The sequence below is a fragment of the Alexandromys fortis genome, unplaced genomic scaffold (assembly GCF_014885135.2).
Source record: "Alexandromys fortis isolate MF-2015 unplaced genomic scaffold, M_Fortis_MF-2015_v1.1 scaffold_87, whole genome shotgun sequence".
NCBI classification, from domain to species: domain Eukaryota; kingdom Metazoa; phylum Chordata; class Mammalia; order Rodentia; family Cricetidae; genus Alexandromys; species Alexandromys fortis.
In genome coordinates this window covers 4,154,012-4,176,784 of record NW_026067971.1, presented here as the reverse complement: position 1 = coordinate 4,176,784, position 22,773 = coordinate 4,154,012, and the positions used below count along the sequence as shown (strand labels likewise).

General features: G+C 47.9%; 1 protein-coding gene across 7 annotated transcripts in view; it reads right to left on the bottom strand.

Annotated features, from left to right (window-relative positions):
• Aff1 (ALF transcription elongation factor 1) overlaps positions 1–22,773 on the bottom strand; it is a 172,999-nt gene that overhangs the window by 92,422 nt on the left and 57,804 nt on the right. For 2 of the 7 annotated variants that reach the window (XM_050155851.1, XM_050155853.1), the window contains exon 1: positions 19,829–20,569. The exons of 4 other annotated variants lie outside the window; for them this stretch is intronic. Coding sequence is in view for 1 of the 3 variants with exons in the window: in XM_050155850.1 (XP_050011807.1) it covers positions 19,829–19,845 (17 nt within the window). In the remaining 2 variants the exon portion in view is untranslated. Of the gene's footprint in view, positions 1–19,828; positions 20,586–22,773 lie in introns of those variants that run through there. One more of the 7 variants, XM_050155850.1, reaches the window with a different exon arrangement.

The following is a 22,773-nucleotide window of genomic DNA, read 5'->3' as shown; positions in this document are numbered from 1 at the left end:
AGGCATGTTAATTTACCTTCCCAACAGCCCTGCCTAAGGCTAGAAGGCACATTCTGTTTAAGTTCAGTTTTGTGCCTGGCGTGGTGGTGGTGCACACCTTTAACACCATCCCTGGGGAAGCAGAGGCAGACTAATAATCTCTTTGAGGCCAGGTCAGCCTGGGCTGCAACATGTTCCGTAGGGAGACCCAGTCACAAAGTTTGGTTGCAATATTCTTTTCACAAAGAGATATATTCACAGAGTATTTCAGTAGATTCTCATTCTCTCTCTCTCTCTCTCTCTCTCTCTCTCTCTCTCTCTCTCTCTCTCTCTCTCACACACACACACACACACAGTGAGGGAGGGAGGGAGAGAGAGAGAGAGAGAGAGAGAGAGAGAGAGAGAGAGAGAGAGAGAGAGAAATAACGCGACCACGCTGCAGAGCTCTGAGCACTAGACTAGGTCCTGGATTGTCACCATGGAACTTCATACCCTGGGTATGAAGAAGCAAAGCTGAGCCCGCAGTAAACTGGAGACCATGGTCCAAGGTCCAGGTGCCAGGGCTGGTGTTTTACAGCCACTTGCTTCTCCTCGGAACACGTGTAGATATATTTCAAGGGGTGAATTATTAGTCTACAGGTAGAAAACCACCTGCCTTTTCATAAACCGGCTCTCCATGTGGGTCAAGGAAACTGCAGATGCAAGACCCAGTGCTAAAGAAACAAGGATGAGAGGAAAAGCTAGGCTTCCCCAGGCACGTAAGGTCAATCAATAAAAGTGAAAAACAAAACAAACAAACAACAACAGGGCTAGTGCAATAGCTGAGCAGTCAGAAGCACTGGCTTAACCAGCTATAACTCTAGTTCCAAGGATCTGACACTTCGGCCTTCCTACACACTGGGAACACACACGGTGCACAGATATACAATGCAGGCAAAACACCTACAAACATAAAAAATTAAGTAAAAAACAAATACTGAGGCCAGAGAGATGGCTCAGCAGTGGAGAACACCCAGTCCCAGAAACCACATGGTGGTTCATAACCACTGTAACTCCAGTTCTGGGGAACCCAATGCCATGACCTCTGTGTGCACCTGACTGTGGTGCACATGGGTACACATAGGCAAGACACTCATACACAGAGTAAAATAAATGAACTGTGCATGTGTGTGTGTGTGTATACTCACACGCACATACATAAGCAATAACTCCTTGTCCCCAAGTTTTGGCCATCTGGAGCGAGAGGGTCATGAAATGTTTTTAATGCTGTGTGCAGTGTGAACAGATTAATGTCACTAAGAAGCTACAGAAAACTGTCTCTGCAAAAGATCCTCTCATGACAAACTCTTTTTGCTGCAAACTGAAGAGACATACAGAAAACACTCCCTCACTTGAGACAGACTCTGTGAGTTCGAGGCCAACCTGGTATACACAGTGAGTTGCAGGCCAGGGCTACATAGCAAGACTGTCTTTAAAATAAATCTGTCACTTGGCTGGATGGCCCTGCCCTCTCCATCACCGGTGGCCTCATGTGAATGTGGCGTTCTCCTCACTATTTGGTGGCCCATGAAATGAAGGGCAGTATCACATACCTAAGAGACAAAGCGGCTGGCTCATTGAAGCTGGTCTCATTACAGCCACGAACTGAACTGTGGTCACAACTAGGAAAGAATGTAGGCAGGCGACCTTTGAGTCCTATTATTTTTAAACACTTTACTGCACTTAGTTTCGTGAAGCAAGCTAATAATGCTTGAACACAGAATCTGATATTCAAGCGCGGTACTGTGTGTACTTCAGCACTTGGATGTGGAGTTAACCAGCTGCTCGCTCTCCTGGGCTAGCTACCTCCACAGAGCTGCCTCCCGGATCTATTAAACTCCTAAATCTGATATTGTTCATTGCCGCCTCCTCCTCCCCACCAGCCCCCTCCCAGGCCCTGGCCTCCTTAAAGGCTCCAGCTGCAAAGGGAAGGTGACAGCAAACATGACCTCCTGCAGGGAACTCAGCACCCATTCTCAGGTCTCTTGGGGTCACCTCTCCAAGCAAGCAGGGCTGGAGGACCGGAGGACCCAGGTGCCACTAGCAGACTGCATTTGCTGTCCCTATAGCTAGACAGACTCTAGGTGGACCTGGGGGCTGCCCTATTGTCCTGGGAGCTTCCCAAGGATGCAGACCCGCCCCCGGGGTGTCACATGCAGCAGAGCTTACACACTGCCACTCGACCCACATCTGAGTGGAACAATCATGTTCAGACATTAAACAACTCAGAATTCCGCAGAATCCCGTCACTCTGTACGATGACAAACTGTGAATCATTGTCTGGCACCTAAAATGGATCTTGCCAGCAGAATGACTCCCATGAAATGACTCAAGGACGTTGACATCACCCCTTCCCAGGTGCAGCAGGGGAGCAGCTGAGTGACACCATGTGCTCAGGGGCTGCTGGGAGGAAGTTGTCAGCTTCCCACACTTGCTAATTAATCACAAACAAAACTGCACTCTACAGAGGGGGAGGAAGGGGAGTACGTTCGGGGAAACAGTTATAGCAAACATACACTTATATCTAAGCCAACAGACTCAGGATCGTTGTTCTATGTTACTTTAGGGATGGAGATGGCTCTGCCCGGACAGGGACTTGCTTGTCAAACTTGAAACCCAAGTTTGATCTCCAGAAACTCACATGTTGGAAGAACATGGCCCTGTGGATTTTCCTCACACCTGCATGTGGTGCTGTGGCATGCATGCATCCACAAGCATACATACTAAATGCATACTAAATACATACCAAATACATACCAAATACATACTAATACATACTAAATACATAGACAGACAGAATTCCACAGCTATGTCTAGGACTAAGACGTCAACAATAAAAATTCCACCTGAAAGTCAAGTACAGGTAAGAGCACAGGACGGAGCAGAGCGGTTCCCTCAGGGCCAAGAGCCCTCTGTAGACTTCACCTGTGCTGGAGGGGGCAGGAAGCTACAAACTACAAGTCTAAAGCCCAGGGTTACAGAGAGATGGACACAGTGTGAGCTTCCATCCTGTGGGGACATTATGTCCAATGTACCGCACTGTCCCTGCTGCCCACTGCAGATGTCACTCAACACCAAAGCCAGGAGCCTGCAGGTGAGGCCCCATGCCCACCCAGCACATTCACCTTAATCGCCACCTCTTAGATTCAGGCTTCTCCCAAACAGCCACACTGGCCTTTTCCGGCCCCCAAACAAGTCCAGCCGTGCCCTGTCTGGACACCCTGTGCCTGGCGCAGCCCGTCTCTTGTCGCTGGTATCTCATGTCCTAGATCTACACAGGGCTCACCTCACAGCAGAGGCTCGCTAGCCCTCTTCTTTGCTTCATCTCTCTCGATCTAAAATTAACTTGTCCACTAGCTAATGCGTTCAGTGATCCCCTAGCTCCCGACCCAGTGCTAACGCCCTCGGCGACAAGGACACTGGGACAGTGGGAACAGACTGCCCCACACCCGCCCTGCACGTTTTCAATAAAAGCATTTTGAAAGGATGCTTCTTCAAAAGATAACTCTTAAAAGATAATAACTTTCATAAAACAGGCAGTTATAGACACCATTCTCTAGATGTTTAACAATCAACAAATACCCAAGTGCCAAACAGGAAAGAGAAAAACTAAGACATCCCCAAACTCATGGTGTGTGCCATTAGACTGCTAAACTGTAGCGACTGGGGGATACATGAATGTTTCTCACGAGAAATTATTCAGAAGCAAGTTCATGTTTCTGCTGTTTTAAAACCAGCTCTGCAGCCCTTAAAAAAAAAAAGCTCAACATGGGGTGGGGTTAAGACACAATTTCTCCACGTAATCCTGAAACTCCTTGCCTTGAACTCAAGAGATTGGATGTCTCTGCCTATGGAGCACTGGGATTAAAGGTGTGTAACACTATGCCGCACCTTAAAAAGAAAGAAAATTTGTAAAGGTATTTCTCACTTAATAGTTAGCACCAGGCAATTACACCAGACTGAAGGCTGTCCCTCCTGTAGAACGCTTGGAACACACAGGACTGTCAGGTCCAAAAGGAAGAGACCCTCCCAAGGAGTGAACTTCCAACACACATTCCAGAAAACCAACGGCACCACATCCAATAAGGAGAAGTGTTTGAAACCAAGCCAGTAGGCCAGCACGGCTTCAGCCAGGACAAAGGCTCAGCACTTAGCCTTGCTACCCAGCAGCAGGAAGCCACAGGAAAGGTTTCCACTTGGAAAATGAAAGGAAAAGCAATGCCTGTGCATTGATAACAGCGAGGAACAATGGTGACAAGGAAGCTGGCAAGGGCCAGTTTGTTTCTTTACAGACTCAGACAGAGACCCAGCAACACAGTTTCAGTCTCTGAACAAACAGCACTAACTAAAATGAGAGGATTCCAGATCTATTCGTAAAACCCTGTCGGAGGAAGGAGAGGGAACTGGAGGGTCCCCTGTCCCCCAGTGACACGCTCTTCTCGTGGAAACCAGGGTCAACTGTGTTCAACAGAGTTAAACAGACTGCTGCAGGCACAACACTAAAGAGAAACTTGCTATGCTTTTATGTCAGGCTCCAGCACTTAATCTTATTTTCATATTATCCAAAGTGAACAAAAGAAGATGTTTACGGGAATCATGGGCATTTCTTCTCCCCACCCTGGCTTGTGTTTACCTCGCCCTCTGGTGAGTTTAATTACACACGCCACTCTTGTTCTCACAGAAAGTGGACCGTCGTAAAAACTAGAGGCCGTGGCTATTTCATCTCATTCCAGCCATCACAAGTGGGAGGAACAGGGGGACTGTTATAGGAGAAGGCTGGCAGCGAGCACCAGGGCTTCGTATGGCAACAGCAACAATTACATGTTTCTAAATATTCTCATTTTCATCATAGCCCAGATCACCCCCCACCGCCCACTGTAATTGGCATCTCCTTAAATGGTACATTACTGCTCCTCTGGGGCAGTCCCCGTCATTTAACCTCTGCCGAGCCGTGCTATGTACTCTACAGAGCTTAGCAGGATTCCTTGGCTGGGTTTTGGTCCAGGCATCAACATTTAGACCACAGTCTGGTCACTTGCATAAAACAAGGGGTGTTTAATAATCTCAACGAAGCATCCCGCCTTTGTGACTAAGAAACTAAAGCCAGAGGAATCTAAAGCGATTGTGCCCTTGGTGGTGCCTTACAATGTCCACGTTTGTTCTATCTCCGAAAAGCAGAGGCTCCTATCCACTGTAAGTGAGCAAAAGAAAACATCTGAGGTTATCACCTGCCTGTGCCGTGACAAAGATTAGTGTTTGATTATAAAATACTTGTCTTGGAATACAATGGCATCTTCTTAAACTTTTTCATGCACATAAACGTCTAGTTTCCTGTACTCTAACACTGACACCTCAGAGTAACAACAGAAACCCACTTATTTCCAGGAAATACTGACTACACCCTGCAGAGATACACAAAGGAAGCAAAGGTTGATGACAGTGCTGAGGAGCCTGGGCGATGTGGAGCGGTGTGCAGACATCTGAACTGGGTCCTGAAAGATGAGCACAAGTCTCCAGAAGGGCAGGGACCCCATGACCCCTGGAGCAAGCGTTGTGAAGAGCCATCATTCACCAGGGAAAGTTCGTACACATCTCACCCCAACCCCCAAGTCAAATTTCTCGAGGACTGAAAGAAGCCCTGGTAATTTGTGGGGATGACCGCCTGCCTCTCCTCCCTCCCTCCCTCCCTCTCTCTCTCTCTCTCTCTCTCTNCTCTCTCTCTCTCTCTCTCTCTCTCTCTCTCTCTCTCTCTCACACACACACACACACACACACACACACACACACACACACACTCACTCTGCTGCTGGGCCACCCTGTTTCCCAGAGCAGCTATCCACCACCACGACCTGCCGGCTTCTTCAGACACACACAAGGACCACAGGTTACCGACATATACAACACCATCCTAGGGAAAGAACAGAGCGTGGACAGGCGGGTGTCAGAAGTAAAAAGAAAATGAAAATAACTAGGACCTTGGAGGATGTCACAAAACCAGTCAGTGCTATCAAGTCCCTTCCCCTCCTCCCCCAGTGCTAAGCAGCCATCTCTGGGCTACAAGAAAGGCACACTGGGACAGAAGTGCACAGTGTCACCAGAGCCTTACTGTGCAGACTCTGGCGCCATTTCCTACTTCAAATGCCTTTATGCCTTTATAAAAAAAAAAAAAAGATTTAATTACTTGGTGTATGGTAATGTATGTCTGTATGCTGTATGCACACAGTGCCCTCACAGGCCAGAGGAGGGAGTCAGATCCCTAGGAACCAGAGTTATAGATCATTGGCAGCCATCACGTGTGCTGGGAATCAAAACCAGGTCCTACGGAAGAGTAGCTTGCATTCATAAAATGCTGCACCATCTCTCCAGCTCAGGATGGTTTTTATGTTCACCTCTAAGACTTTCCATTTTAAAAAGTAGATACTGCTTTGGTAATAATTTTTTGTTTGGTTGGTTGAGTCCCATCCACCCCCCAGGACAGGGTTTCTCTGTGTAGCACTGGCTGTCCTGAAACTTGCTTTGTAGATCAGGCTGACCTCTAACTCAGATCTGCCTGTCTCTGCCTCCCTAGGGCTGGAACTAAATGCATGCGTCACCACCACCCGAATAGGCGGAAATAATTTCATCTGGAATATTCTGTCTTTTCAGTAGCATTAGATTTCAGTTATCCACTTTCCTGACCTGAAGGAAAAGGCTATAAATCTCCCAGCTTATTGCTATCTCATCTAAATGTCTTCCCTGGGCCCCTCATCCTCCAAGATAACAAGGCAGGGCTGTGTGCTGGGAAGTGAGCCAGGCTGGCCTGGGCCCCGGTGCCGCTTTCCCGCCAGCAGCTTCTCCGGTGCTTATCACAGCTCCAGAGTGGGGAGGTGTGGGTAAGAGGAAATGAGAAGGCGCGTCAGGACTAAAACCATCCGCGGCGTTGGCTCCTGCGGAACCGGACCATGCAACAGTTCTTTAGGATGGGATAGGGTAAAGGGAAGGGACAGGAGAGGGGGTGTGGCGGAGTGTAAAAGAGCAGACCAGTGACTGGAACTGGCAAGGCCCAGGGAGTCCCCACAAAAGGAGTGGCTTTGGAAAATATGAAGAATCAAGACAACAGCCTGCGGCTAAAGGTCAGAATTCATGCTCCAAAAACGCCTGGAGAAGTTGGTACCCTAGATCAGAGGGACTTTAAAGGGCCTGTGTCCTGAGTGGGTAACACTCAAAATTCAAGCTCATCCTTCAAAGGAGGTAGAGTGAGCTTCCAACCTTAAATACACCTTCCCTCCCCCATCGTCAAAGTCGGCCACCCTCAAATGCCGCTGGGGAGACCCCGCTTCCCTTACAAGCCAGCAGGGTCAGAAATTCAACTGCTCCCCGACAGTAAAGCCGCTGAGAAATGGCCGGTGGGAGCGTCTGTGTGCATTCTGCTCAGAGCAGAGAGTAGCAGACAGGTACAACATCAGATAAACTGGCTGACAAATCACAACTTGCCCAGCTTCAGCTGGGGGCCAGGTTATCGAGAGATCCGCTCCCAGATTGCCTGGAAGCGCATCTCACTATTCCCACATTTATCTCATCATGGCCCAAAGGGAAGGCTCTGAGAGTGAGCCTTGAGCTCAGAAATCAAAGGCCCAATCCATGCAGAATGACACCAACTGATCCCCTCTCCTTCCCTGGGGCCCCGGCCTGCCTGCCTGCCCACAGTTTGAGTAACACAGCCCTGGCAATCATAAACCCTACCGCGCAGTTAATAAATTCTTGTTTGTTTGGGGGTTTTGTTTGTTTTTCGAGACAGGGTTTCTACATGTAGCCATGAATGTCCTGAAATTCACTCTGTAGCCAAGGACCATAAACTCACAGGGATCAACCTGCCTCTGCCTCCTGAGTGCTGGGATTACAGGCCATGCCATGCTCGTTGTACTGTTTTTAAGAACAGAAATAACACCAAGGGAAAAAAAATAGGCAATATGTAGTTCTAGTCATGTCTTAATCACCTGAACTAAAATAGTTCTGTACCTTCTCAACATCCCAGTCGGCTTTAAGGTTTGTACCTCTTTGAATGTTTTATGAGGAGGAAAAAACTATATATATTGGTTTTTCGAGACAGGGTTTCTCTGTAGCTTTGGAGCATGTCTTGGAACTAGCTCTTGTAGACCAGGCTGGCCTTGAACTCACAGAGGCACAGAGATCCACCTGACTGCCTCCCGAGTGCTGGGATTAAAGGCGTGCACCACCACCACCCGGCTTTTACCCCTGAGTTTTAATGATATATATATTCTAAAATATTTAGGAAACGTATACTGACATGCATAATTTTAAGAAGTATGAAAAATAAATACAATGATGGCCGGCTACAGTGACCAGGACATGAATTCACTGTAAGTCTGTAATGGGACTTTCACTTGTGAATTCATTCAACTTTTCTGAATGTTTGGAAGTTTTACATCATCCACTGAGATAAACCGAGGCTGGCTGACGCAGGCTGCCACAGGTGAGTGCCTCCACCTCTCCCTGACTCTGCCCTCTAGATCCAACTTGCAGTTCATTGAGCTTCATCAGAACGGGAAAGGCGTGGGAGCTTATGTACATCTACCAGGTTTATAGTGAACATAAACAAGCAAAGAAAAACGGTGGCCCAGAACTGTAAAATAAGTGCTGACCAAACAGGAACGTGTGTACCCGTGTGTTCTCCGTGTCTGTGATCATCGTGCAAACTGGTCCTGACCTAAAGCCCTCGAAGGTTTGTTCTGCTCTGGCTTGGTTTGGGGAAAGGTGTCTGTTTGCTTTTGACGAGGGTTTTGCTGCGGACCCCAGACTAGCCTTAAGCTCTAGGCCCCACCTAAGCCTCCCGAGTGTGGGAATCACCATGCTTGGCACTGCCTCTGGGCGCAGCTCCCCAGGGAAACAAATGATCCATAACAGAGCCTGGCTTCATATTCCCTGGTAGCCCTACCACACGATCTTGCTTTTACTTGAGAATCAGGTGTTTGTGAGACTTCAGCAAATTAACCCTCTCTGGGCTCATGCCCTGTTTCTTCACCTTCTGGTTTCTACCTCTAAAGAACAAGCCCCACCCCCAGCGCACACAAACACGCGTACAGAGCTTGGATTTGAGAAAGGGGTGGAGTCTACAGCTCTATTTACCTAGTTTGTGTCATATCTGCAATCTAGCCAACAACTCCCTATTTTTAAAAATCACTTCATACAGGTCCTGCATTTCAAAGTGCAAAGTTCACCATTAAAAAATTACCCTTAAAGAATTTTTTCCCCAGGCTGGAGAAATAGCTCAGCAAGTAAGAACACAAGGCTCTGAGTTCAAATCCCCAGCACCCATGTAAAATGCCAGGTGGGAGGGCGAAGCGGGGGAGACAGGTTGTTTCTGAGAGCTTGCTGGCAGCGGCCTACTTGAAAATGACAAGTCATTCTGTGAGATACCTGGTCAAGGGAAAAAGAGACAAGACAAAGAGGCTAGCTGGAATAAAATGGGGTGCTACTCATAACCACATTTAAAGTGCTCTTCTGCCTGAAGTCATATTTAAATTGATCAGACTGTAACAGAGTTCCTTAACTGATGGCATCCATTTTAAAAAAATTAAAAATACACAACAAAAGGTCCAGGACTAAACTCGTTCACTTGAAAATAGCTGTAGGGTGAGGGAACAGGGAGGTGAGGCGACACAGAGTGTGGGCCTGGCAGCAGTCTCGTGACCACAGAACCCTGAGAAAAAGCTACTGGGCAACACGCACCTGCTTTTCTGCGACAGTCTCCGACGTCGGCAAAGCTTAAGTGATATAAAAAAAATTACCTAAACCTCAAAAAGATCTTTTGAGAGGTGAAGGCTCTCCTTCAGCCTACTGCCATGAGCAGCCCTCTACATGGGCAGGAGGTTAGCTCTAAGCTTTGGTGCTTAGTGGCCAAGCTAAGTGACCTGGCTATCTAACCCGGCGGTTCTCGCCCTGTGGGCCATGACCCCTTTGAGGATTTGACCATTTCACAGGGGTCGCCTAAGACCTAATTTGGGGCAGCAGTGCCGGCCACAGTTTGCATGTTTTATTTGCTCTTTCGTTGGCTCATATCTGACCTCAGAGGGAAGAAGGGCTGCCCACCTTAGCCAACTTAGTGCCCTGCACACAGGACAAGGAAAAGTATAGTAAAAGCCAGGGTTAGAGAGAGACCCTGTCTTTAAGGGAGGGAGTGGGGAAGAAGGCACGCAGGCAAGCTTTACATCAGAGAGCTGTTGTCTTAAACCACATAAATTAAAAATACTTCATTTTCTAACAATCAAATACAAAATTGGTCACAACTTATAGTCATTCCTTTCACAACCCTCACAACTATATAGATAGCAAATAACTTCCAAACAGTTAACTAAAATTAGATCTGCTAAATTTAGGCTAGAATGAACAAATAATTAGAATACCAACTTGGCAATTTCCTGGGAAAAAAATTAACCATGGGTTGTAAGATGGTTTACAGGATGAAGATAAGATGCTGGGCAAGTTCAATCTCTAGAACCCATATGGGGGCTAAAGATCCAGCTCCCTAAGCTGCCCTCACACCATGGTGTGCGCACACACACAGTAAAATCTAAAAGTAAGCATGAAGTGATCACAGAACCCATAAACTCCACCTCTAAGTACACAACAAAGAAAAAGTAAAACATGCTCACAAAAACTTGGAAGGAAATTTTATAATAGTGCGAAAAACTGCAAACAACCTATTCACCCCGACCCACACCACAACTATCCAATAGTGCGTGCAACAGAGCGACACAGACTGGACCATAGAAGAACCTCAAAGATTATCAGAGTGAAAAAAAACTGGACCGAGGAACCACAACATTCCGTTTACGAATCCATGTATGTTAAAACGCCCAGAAAAGGCAATTTTACCGAGACAAAAAGTAGGCTAATAGCTGCTGGGTCTGGGAACTAGGATTAACTGTGATTGACAGTTAAACTGTGATTGACGTAGGGCGGGTGATCTTCAAAAACCCATTTTCTCCTCCAGAGGAGCGAGATACTGAAGAAAGAAACAAACAAACAACAAAAAAAAAAAACGGTCAAGGGAAGAAGGTGGCAGTGGCCCCAGACCTGGCCCCAGTCCCTGCTATAAAGAAACAGGAAGCCAAAAAACTGGTGAGTCTTTGAGAATTTTGGTATCGGACGAGACATCCAGCCCAAAGAGACCTCACAGGCTTCATCAAATGGCTCCGCTACATCCAGCTGCCACGGTAAAGGGCGCCCTTCTACGCGTCTAAGTACCTCCTGCCATTAGCCAGTTCACCCAGGCCCCAGAATCAAACAGCGCCCACTGGAGCAGGCAGCAGAGAGCAGCAAAAGCTGCTGGCCAGGCTGATAAGAAAAGGGGGTCCCACTAAGAGACCACCGGTCCTTCCAGATGGTCACTACCTTGCTAGAGAAAAAGAAGGCTCAGCTTGTGGTGATCACAGGTGATGATCTTCCAGCCCGCCCTGTCTCACAAGATGGAGGGAGCCATCATCAATGAGAAGGCCAGGCTGGCCCACAGGAAGATGTGCACCACCATTGCCTTCACGACTGTTAACTCAGAAGACAAACGGCCAAAGACAAAGGTGGTGGAAGCCATCAGGGCCAGTTAAAAGGGTAGATTAGAGGTGTGACCACCATGGAAGCCAATATCCTGGCTCCAAAATCTGTGGCTCACTTGCCATACTGGAAAATTAAAGGTCAAAGAACTCAGCACTAAAGCGGGCTAAATATACAGTGCTTAGTTTTCTGTATATAAATATAACTTTAAAACTTGCCCTTTGTGGGGCTGTGGTAGCAACTGCTTTTAATCCCAGCACTCAGAAGACAGAGGAAGTCAGATCTCTGAGAGTTCAAGGCCAACCTGGTTTACAGAGTGAGTCGTGAATGAGTTCCAGGACAGTCAGAGCTACATAGAGAAACCCTGTCTTGGAAAAAAAAAAAAAAAGAAAGAAAGAAAAAAATGAAACAACATAAAAACTTGCCCTTCACTAAACAAACAAACAAATAAATAAGCCTTTAATCCTCGGGAGACAGAGGTAAGTGGATCCCTCTGAGCTCAAGGCCAGCCTGACCAGTGAGTTTCTGGACAATCAGAGCTGTTAACACAGAGAAACCCTGTCTCAAACAAAAATAATATAAATAAATAAAATCTTCAGAAACCTACGTACGGCCAATGTTATATCACTTAGTAAGGTAATTAAAAAACAAAAATCAATGAAGGATGGAGAGATGACTGGGCGGTTAAAAACCCTAGCTGCTACTCTAGAAGACATATATGGCGGCTCACAACCATCTGTAACTTCAATCCCAGGGGGTCCGATGCCCTCTCTCTGACCTCTGTAGGCACTACACACACAGAGTGCAAAGATACACATGCAGGCCAAACCCCAGACACACAAGATCAAAGCTGGATGAGAGGGGATATAAATTAATTGTGCCGTATAACTGAAGGATGTCACAGATGAAGCCGTGTTGTTCACCAGGATAGAACAATCACAGGCTGGAGTGTAACACAGGAAACAGAAGAGGAGCAATGGCGCTCACAGCCAAGAGCGCTGCTGCCCGGTCACCACCCAGAGCACGCTTTAAGAGCTGCCGGGCAGAACAGTCTGGTGGCGAAGCTTTGCTAGCGCGCCAGAGGAGGCTGAGCAGGGAAAGCCACCATTTCAGCCACATCAGGGAGTACGGGCAGCCTCAGAAGATATCAAGCTTTACACGGGACACGGAAAGTTCCAGAAATTTAAGAACTACAGATTAAACTCAAAGACATGAGCCTGAAGAGTCTCACTTCATCCTGAGGCCAGCATGCTGGCTACAATGAGAATATGGAAGGCATTTCTAGAAATGTGTAGTCTTTATGTTTTCTTAGGTTTTCCAGACAGGTTTCTCCACGTAGCCCTGACCATCCTGGAATTTGCTTTGTAAACCAGGCTGGCCTTGAACTCACAGAGATCCGCCTGTGTCTGCCCCCAGGAGTTTGGGCACGTAGTTTTTTGATGGAGTTAATGAGGACGCGGGCCCATGTCTGAACGGAGACTGAAAGGATGGAAGACACGGGCAGTGAAGGACGAAAGGAAAACAATCCCTGAGCAATGGTGACTCCAAGTTACTGGAGGACACTATGCAGTATTACAGCTCGAGTTAACTCAGTCTACACGTACTGTTTTATAAGCCAACTTTAAAACTATCTAAAATCCAGCATATTGTCTCAGTGAGATGAATTTCTCATTTCAGGGGGAAAAAATTAAAAAACTTAATTAGAATACTGTGGACTCTCCTTAATCAATGGTTTGATAACTCCAAACTAAGAATGGGCTTGCTACTTAGAAATACCTTAGTCGGTGAAAGGATTAAAAATAAATATTCTCTACAAGCTGTCGATTTCCCTTGCTCTATACCTGGCTGGCTAATGTTACAGCATTTTGCCATACATTTACCTCCACGGCGAAATCAGATACACCTGCATTTTTAAGTGAGCACGAGGGGGTTAAGGGGAAGGTGTAGCTTTAACAAACAACCCAGACACACTACTCAGGATGGATGTCACGTGGTGACTGTGGTCTGGCGAGGCCGCAAAAACACGTGCAGCAAATCAAACTTCAATGATGCCGCACGGCACCCTCGAGTGTGCTCCATGTTTCACCGACCTCTGCTTCTGACAGAGGAGCCCCCTGAAGGAGGGCTCCGCCGACTGAGAAGTGGCAGCGCCGCCTCCAGAGCTTCCTGAATGCTGCCACAGGAAGTGACATGTGATGTAGAACACTGACTTCCCAGTCGCGGTCCCACTATCGGAGCTGACACCAGGACACCAAGACAATGCTTTTGCTCAACAAACACAAGAGGCTTTCACCTCCGTGTCAGTGCCTGTTCAGTCAGCAGCAAGTTCCAGGGGTGTGAGCAGGGAGTGGGGGAGAGAGTGGCTAAGTGGTATAGGAAGAAGGCCAACGGGGGCAACTGAACGAGTTCCTTGGGAAGCGGCAGACCTTGTCAGGTGCCCCATGGTCAACCGCTGTCCCTGCCGGCACCTTTCCTTCACATGTAGAGCATAAACAGCCATCCGTCTACCCTTAACATCTCAGCGACTAAGTACGATATGAACATGGAAGGAGGGAGTTCGCCTACACTTTCTGCTGTTCCATTCTGCGCTAGCAGGAGAGAAAGTGAATACCTGAGTTGTGCCTTAAATAAAAATTTAACCACACTGCACTTGCATGACTTCTTCCTGTCTCGCTAAGCAGTTCACAGAGATGATGTGTGGGCCCCTGGCTTCAGGGCCAGCAAGGCTGCACCCTGGCTCCACCCAGGACTTGACCAATCAGCAGCTCTGGGGGAAGGGAAGCCACACTGGTGTTAACAAATACCTTGGTGATTCTTGTGTTCAGCCAAGGATGAGGACCCACAGATTCCCTAAAACATTCCTTGACTTCAGGTGTTCAGGCACCGATTCAGAAGCAAGCAATACTGAAAGAAAAGATCCTCGGGACAGAATAAGCAGCAGCGAGTGTCTGAAGAACGGCAACCAGTCACTGCTCCGCAGGCTCCTCCTAAAGGACCCCACAGCCATCAGCGCGCCACACTTCTGTGAGTCACAAAGTGGAGAGACAGTTCTTGGTAGTTTTCAGTTGTGACCAAACTGTGGGTGTCCTTTAAAAAGATAAGGCCTAATTCTAAAGTAAACACCATTTAAGTGTCAATAAAAATATTTCTCCCTTTGTTTACTTCTGCTCCTTTGTACAAGATAATGTCACTACCAAGGCTTCCCTGCTAATGCTTTAAATCTAACATCAAATTCCAGCCCTGAGACTCCTACAGGCATTTAAGCCAGTTAAATTAAAAGCAAAGCTAATAAATCAACACAAGAAAAGAGACTTTTAGCGGAGACGGAGGCTTTCGGGGTCCCGTGTCCACCAGCTAAGCCATCGGGTTAAGCTTTAACTCTCAGAGATAGGAGAGGAAAGTGCACCCGGGAAGGAGCCTCCACACTCTCTGTGGACACCCAGAAGTCAGCACTCAGGACTAAAGAAAGCTAATCTTCACGTAAACCCAGGTGAGCACTGAAGCTCTTCGGCCAGAGAGCAGCACCTGCACCTGCAAAGAAATTCTACTCCAGCTTAGGCAGTCATGGGGCTGGACCAGCAAATGCCACTTCCTAGGGGCACAAACTGTATTTCCAAGACATCTCACATTCTCAATTGAAATACACCTATTTGTGAGTCCTGCAAAACAAATGGAGAATTTGAGATGCCTAAAAACTGGCAAAAAAAAAAAAAAAAGATTTATATGTAAAGGCAGATGAGTTATACAAAACTTCAGAGCTAAACTACAGCTTTTCGTGACACATCGGCTGGAATAAGACAGAAATGATGTCCTGTCACCTCGCATCCTTGATGGAGACTGCCCCCCCACCCCCGAACGTGCTCGATTTTAACAACCGTTGAACAGCATTCACGAATCTCATCCTAAGCCTTAGAACCCCCCAGAGTTCTGAAGAGATCATTTCCATTCATTCTGTCAAACAACACCCCCACAAAGCCAGCTGACTTTAACAAAGAATGACTCATGGCTCCTGCACTCTTCATCTGGGAAAGAACTAGACAGTGAGTCAGGAAGCTCACTGAACTAGAAAGTAACTCCTGAAGACCTGCGTGTGTCTCCTCTGTCACAGGCACTGTGTGTAAAGGTACCATAGGGGACGGTGGGGGGGCCAGCCAAGGGTCAAGGACGGGCAGACATCCTCCCCTCCAAATCTCTTCCTCCAATTCTCAAAAATTATTCTGTTTAGTCGTGGCTACTTTGCATTCTGGGTTTTCTTCCTTCCGGGCAATCAGTAGCTCCCCAGTGGGTGGTGGAGGCACAGGGTGGGGCCAAACTGGTTCTGTACCAGTTTGAAGGCAGTATTTCCCACAACAGAACAGTTTCTCCTCCTAGAATCAGAGAGAACCACGAAAAAACAGCTTTGTGTTGAACTTAAGAAAAACCTGATTTTACATTGTTATAGACTTTGGGGGCTTCCTCAGCACTGACAGGTCAACGTTCCAAAGGAAAACTGTAAGATAGAGTGGCTAGCCCTAGTCTCCTTTTGCAGTGCCCAGAGGCTTTTAACACCAGAAACAATTCTCACAAATAAGTTCAACTCCCCCATGCCACCCAGACACCCTTCACCATTGTAGGCATGGGCCAGGGTGACTGTCACGGCACAAAGGATTGCCCTGGCTGGTCCTGAACTTGCATCTGTCATTGCCTCTAGTTCCCAGGTGCTGGGATTACAGTCTATGATCAAGCCCAGTACAAGAAGGATTTTTACACCTGATGATAGAAGATATGTATGTATTTCATTCTAGAATCCATGGACTATTTCAATGAAGAATTGGGGGGGGGGGGGCTTGCTGGAGATTCTGACACACACCTTTTCATTCTAGCAATCAACATTGTTACTCAGCATGAAGCAAGCACCCTACATAGGATAAGGGCCAGTGCTGTCGAGTTTACTAATTTCTATAATTCCATAAAGAACAGTCTCCACACAGAAGAGACTCTATAACCATTTGATACAAAAGAAATCAAGCTTCTACCAGTTCTCTCAAGGAAGTAGGTTCAGGGTGTGTTATGTTTACAAGTTCCAGAGAAAGCCCACACTGGCCTGGGACATACCAAATATGCCGTGCTCTGACTAACTCCCAAATTTTCTTTTCCAAGTGGTAGTTAACAAATGTCTTTCATCCCTAAGAAATCTACTACCACCAAACACAGAGGCGCCTGCCTTTGAACCCGGGACAGGGAGTGGATCATGAGTTCAAGGCCAGCCTGTTCACCAAAGTGAGTTCCAGGACAGTCAGAACACAGCTGAAGAGAGGGAAGGAGGGAGGGAACGGGAACTGGCTACCACCAAAGCCAAACTTCGTAGGAAGAAAAGGTTTTAGAGCTGCTTGTGAGCCCAGAAATAACTAGCCATCATTCACAACTGAAACAGGAACCCCGAAAGAGACAGCAGCGCTCTCCCTACCTTGAGGAGCCACGGAGAAGGGATGCACAGCCCCAGACAGCCCCGTTTACACTGGTCAGGAGTGGCTGGTTCCTACAGCCATTTTCACTGCCCACAACCATGTCTATGTGCAATGAAACTGCCTGTGGCAGATTTGTTGGGATTTTAGATTTTTGACTGTGTGTGTTTGTGCCTGTATGTATGTGTGTGTGTGCTAAGTGACTGCCTGATGCCCAAGGAGGCCAGAAGGGGCACTGGATCTGGAACTGGAGTTATAGACAGTTGTGAGCTGTCCTGGGTCTTGGGAACAGAGCTTGGGTTCCCTGCAAGAGAAAGCGTTCTTAACCACCATAGTTGAACAGTGAGCTGTGAGAGCTGTGTATCTCTAAGCCTGACAGGCCACATTAACTGTCACTCAGGCAAAAAAGTAAAGCATCTATGTGGCGTGTGCTCATGAACTTAGCGTCACAGAGAGTGCTTCCATTCCCCTTAGCACTCCCACAGAAACTTGATGGAATTCAAAAATCATGAATCCCTGTCATGCATCCTCTCTTTGAGTCTCAAAGATTATCTACTCTATCACACAGACTACATTCATGGTGTAACTGAAGAGATATTTACAATATGGCATCCACTCTCGGCGTGCAGGCTAAGAAAACAACAGACAATGGCCCCTTTTCATTTTTTGTCTCTGGTTCCAGAGCATGTGGCCAGGCCAGGTATGGACCAGAAGTAATATAAGGACCTCCTATTTCATTTGCTAATGCGCTGAGCAGCAACACTTTCAGCTTAGATTATTTTGCAGCAGAGCAATCTTAGCAGAAGTAAAACTACCTACTCTTCAAGAGAGGTGCAGCTAAGGAGGCAACAGCCAGCCAGGAAGTGCTACACTGTAGCTAGCAGCTACTCAGGCCAACTCGGGTCAGGCATGTTCCACCTGTGTGAACTTGGGCAATAAACACCCTGATTGGGCCTCAGTTTCCTTAACTACCAAGTGTAGATAATAAACTTATCTATTTAGGTGACGAGAGAGGTAATCCAATTACAGCAGCTCAATGCTGAGTCTGATACACACGCAGTATCCAATTTATCTTTTATCTCATTTTATGTCTGACCTTAGTCTAAGGGCTCAGGCATTGGAACAATGGAACCTGGGTTCAAAGCCCCTTGCTCTGCCAGTGCTATTTGATAGCGGTACCTTCATCTCAGGTTTTGTGCCATGGGCTCTTAAGGCAGTCTGCCGAATAATGACACTTGGGATAGCTTTTTACTACACAATGGGTTACATTAGAACACAAAGGAAACAAATTATGTAGACGAGTATTTGTCAAAACGTATCCTACAAAGTAATGGAGTAAAAGCAAAGAAGATAAACAATTCTTAATTTCTTTCTTGTTGTTGTTTTTGGAGACAAGATTTTTCTGTGTTGCCCCATCTGTCCTGGAACTCGCTTTGTAGATCAGGCTGGCTAACTCACAGAGATCCGCCTGCTTCTGCCTCCTGAGTTCTGGGATTAAAGGCGTGCACCACTGCCCAGTTAATTTCGAACGAGCGGGAAATGTGAGCGGCTTAAGACACCTGTAGTAATTATGACGCCATTATGGAAATCCATGTTTTCTGTTTGTGCCACGAGCTCAGGGCTGGGAATGCAGGGGCTTGGGGACATATTCCATGCAAACAAACACTTTTCACTTAGCATTTAGCAGAAGGTTTTCATAGCTGAGACTTCTGTCCCTACCCCTTTGCCCAGCTAGGAACCTTTTCCTTCGAACATGCAATAAAATGGAGGTAGAGGTAAGCTGAGTTGCGAAGATTAAATTTGTTTTTAAAGTAGGCACCACTCAGGAGGTTTTCTATTTAGAGAAGTTCGTTCCCTCCTAGAAAGTTTTTATCTCTTAGGAAAATTCAAGTCATATCTACCCGATCTCTGACGTTTTACCCATCTACTGCTCTCCATGATCTGAGACCTAAAAATTAGTTCAGCTCAGCTTCCAGGTCCACCTTCAAGTCACCATCCTGCATCAAGTATGACACTGAAGACAGAACCTCTGAACTGTAAACCTCTGCAGCCACACTGCTTTCTGGAAAAAGTTTTAAAATGGTACACCTCCCCTCACCCCCACTCCTCTTCCCTGACCACCCATTGCTGTCACGACCGAAATGCAATTGCACTCAACAGTTTGAATCTTAGGCAATCACGGGTGCGCGGTCAAGTTTTTAAAGGCTCCTTTCGAGACCTGAAAACCCTGGAAAAGGCAGGGCTCTGGGTCCTTGCGGTGCAGAGTTCTCCTCTGACAGCGACTGCGGCTCATTAGCCACGCTCCCCTTCACCAACCGAGCGCATTTCGGCCTCTGCCTACTCAGCAGATCCACTCAGGCACTGCCGTTTTATGTGGAATCCTACATTCTAGCAGGAAAATCTTCATTACTCACCAGGCAAATCCTCCCCCACCCTCTCCGGGGCGAATTCTATTTTCCATTAAGTGTAATTCCAAGTTTCCTTTGAAGACATCAATGGAGCAACGAGGAAAGAGCCAAAGAGTGCACAGGTGAAAACCCAATCTCCCGCGACTGAAACCAACTTCACTTGCCGAAAAATAACAGCACTTTAGGGCAGAAGCCGGAGCTTTAACTTTAACCTTAACTTTTCGGGCGGTCCCTCTGCACCCGGTGCAGGCGCTGTTTTCTGCCTGACACTCGGGGAATGAGATAGCAGTGAGCCAGCGGCTTCCTGCGGTCCCCGCACCGGCACCCCCACCGGCGTCGCCCCAGCTCTGCCCCCCCCCCCGAGACCGCTCACCGGTCCGGGAAGGAAGCCCCCCGCGCCCGCCTCACCTGGAGTGGGCTGCCATGGCTCGGCTCACACAGTCCGGCGTCCCGTGTCCATCAGAGCCCTCGGCCCGCGGGCCCCTCCGCCCGCGCCGCGCTCTCCATCGACCGCAGTCCTCGGCGACACAGCTCAGCGGACGCCCCAGGCGCGCGGACGCTCAGCTCCCGGCCGCTGCGTCCTCAGCTCCGCGACCTCAGCGCCGCCTCCGCCCCCCGGAGCCACGGCTCGCGCCGAGCCTGACGGACATCCGGGCACCGGGGGCCGCCGGGCGAACCGCACCTCGCTCGAGCCCGGGGACCGGCGCTGCCCACCGCCCCGGGGCACTCTCGGGGCACTTCTAGACCACCAGGCTCGTCCCCGCCGCCCGCCGCGGGCTCCCCGCTCTCAGTTGGCTCGCACTACGAGGGCAAAGCGCACGGCCCTCGGCTCCCCTCGAGGTGCCCGAGCTCGCCGGGACCCCCCTCCCGCGGGCGCGGCGGTGGTACGGCCCGCCTCCTTTTAAGGGCAGTGCTCTCGGCCGGCTCAGCCTTCAGTCCTGCCGTGCAAGCGCGCGCTCCTGAGACCCCTGCGCTCCGGCTGGGACCTCGGCGTCCTGGAGCCGCGGGGTTGTGCGGGGAGCCGGCAGCCCAACTCCGCCCTCGCTGTTTCTGGCCGCAGCCACTGCGGAACTTGCCGTCTGAAACATCAGAGATCGCAAGCAATACTGCTTTAACTTTGCTTTCAGTTTTGAGTTTGGTACTCAGAGACAAGTGTTTACACAGCGACTTCCCTCTTGGGGCAGCATGCGGATTACCCAGAAAACAACCATTCGGGGAAGTCCCCTAGTAAATTAAAAAGAATTGCTTCCCTCCCAAAACAAAAACCATGATGCAAAACGAGTCAATAAACGCTCGAAAGTACAATCGAAATTGCGTCCAACTCTGACATCAGAAAAGGCACCAAGCCTTGCCTGGGAAACGGCTAAGAACTATGATGGGCAGCGAGACAGGAAAAGGACTTCGGCTGCGCCCAGGACTAGCTAGCTGAAGGCGCGGGGAAACCCTTAGAGCTATACTGAACGGCCCTTCCTACCCGGTGCACTCCGGGTTCGACGGATATATTGCTCAGGTCACTGACTGTCCAGTTCCTAAAGACTAAAAGGCCCGGCACCAAGATTGCTATGTAAAATCTCTCTGGACTCCCTGGAGTCCCCGCTCAGAGGTTAGAACCACTTTCAGAACAACACAAGACTACGGAGTCAGAGTAGAGAGCTAAGTCACTAGAGGCCAGGAGTGGTCGCACGCGCCGAGAATCACACGACGTAGGATCTGTTAGTTCAAGGCCACCCTGGGCAGCGTGAGGTCGACTCTGGGAGAAACAGCTCACACGAAGGTGATCCCAGCATGTGGGCTCACACGCCTTTAATCCCAGCACTAGGGAGTTGGAGACAGAAGTGATTTGGCAGGGAGGAGAGAGGACTATAAGACAGAGCCTGGAGCTCAGGTCTGAGGAGGCAATCTGAAGCAGTGAGTCGGGGTTCTCTTTTTGTGTGTGACAAATGGAAAGTACGCACACAAGAAGCACTATTCTGAGCTGGGGAGGACAGAGTAGATGAACTTGTCCACGTGAGCTAGCTGCACCCTGAACACGGACTGCCGTGTTTCCTTGAAAGAACAATTCAGACTTCTGAGTGGCACCTGGCAAGTTTGTCTCTGAGGGAAAGAACTGCAGGTGTTCATTGCAAAAGATAAAGTTTATGCTTCCAAGCACTTGGGGAAACTTCACAAATGCCACCATATAAATAAAAATAAAATAAATAAATAAAAAAACAAATGCCACCATAAGTGAGACAGTTTCCCATACTCAGAAGTTGTTGCTGACACATCATGGTGTAGCGAATGATTCAAGAGACCTTGCATGACTTAGGGAGCCATAGGCCCCAAATGGCGATGCATGATGGTACAAGATCATGCATGAGGGGCTGGAGAGATGGCTCCGCCGCTCTTCCAGAGAACCCATGTTCAGTTTCCAGCATCGCATCCCAGTTCTTAACTGTAAGTCCAGTCCCAAGGGATTCGAAGCTCTCTTCTGGTCTCTGCAGGCATCACACACACACACGGTACACAGACATAGATGCAGGCAAAACTCCCTTACACATAAAAAAAAAATCAATAAAAGAGAGCAATCATACATGAGCAGGTGAGCCATCCTCTTGAAAGCCTGAGAAAGATGTTAGGAAATAACTTCCTCAGAATGCAGTGGTTCACACCAAGAAGCTCGGCTACTTTGGAGGCTGAGACAGGAGGATCAAAATTTCAAGACTCACTTGGACTACGCAGAGACAGCTCATGAAATAAAGATCCACACAGACATATCCTTGTCTGTGTAAATCAGGAAATGTGCATACGTTATATGCAAGTGCTAAATCATTTTATAAGGGACTTATATGCCAACTGTGGTCACTTATTCTGTAAACAAAATAATCTCAGGCATAAAACTAGAGAAACTATCATTTATTCAAAAATACCTGTTTGGTACAGGCTATAAATGTCATTAGTATTAAAATTAAAAACAAGGTCTGCCTGCTGAAAACCAGCATTTAAATACCTTCCCATCTACAAGGGATCAGTACTCCTATTGTATCTTGTATGGGTTTGCTCTAAAAGAAAAGGAGTAAGAATGTAGCAAGATGTGGGAGGGACAGTCTAGGCTGGACCAGAGGCATGCGCTTTTAATCCAGTACTCGGCAGGCAGAGGCAGCCAGAGCAGCGTGTTCCTGGCCAGCCACAGTTACACAGGGAGACTCCATTAAAACAAATTTCTTTTCAGGTTGGGTCTGTGTCTTAGCAGAACTTTTCCCAACGTGCAAAAATGACCCTGTGTTTGATCCCCACACCACAAAATAAACAAGTGACTGCACTCTTCTCAAGTGAGACAGCTTAACTATAGCAACAAAAAAAAAAAAAAAATT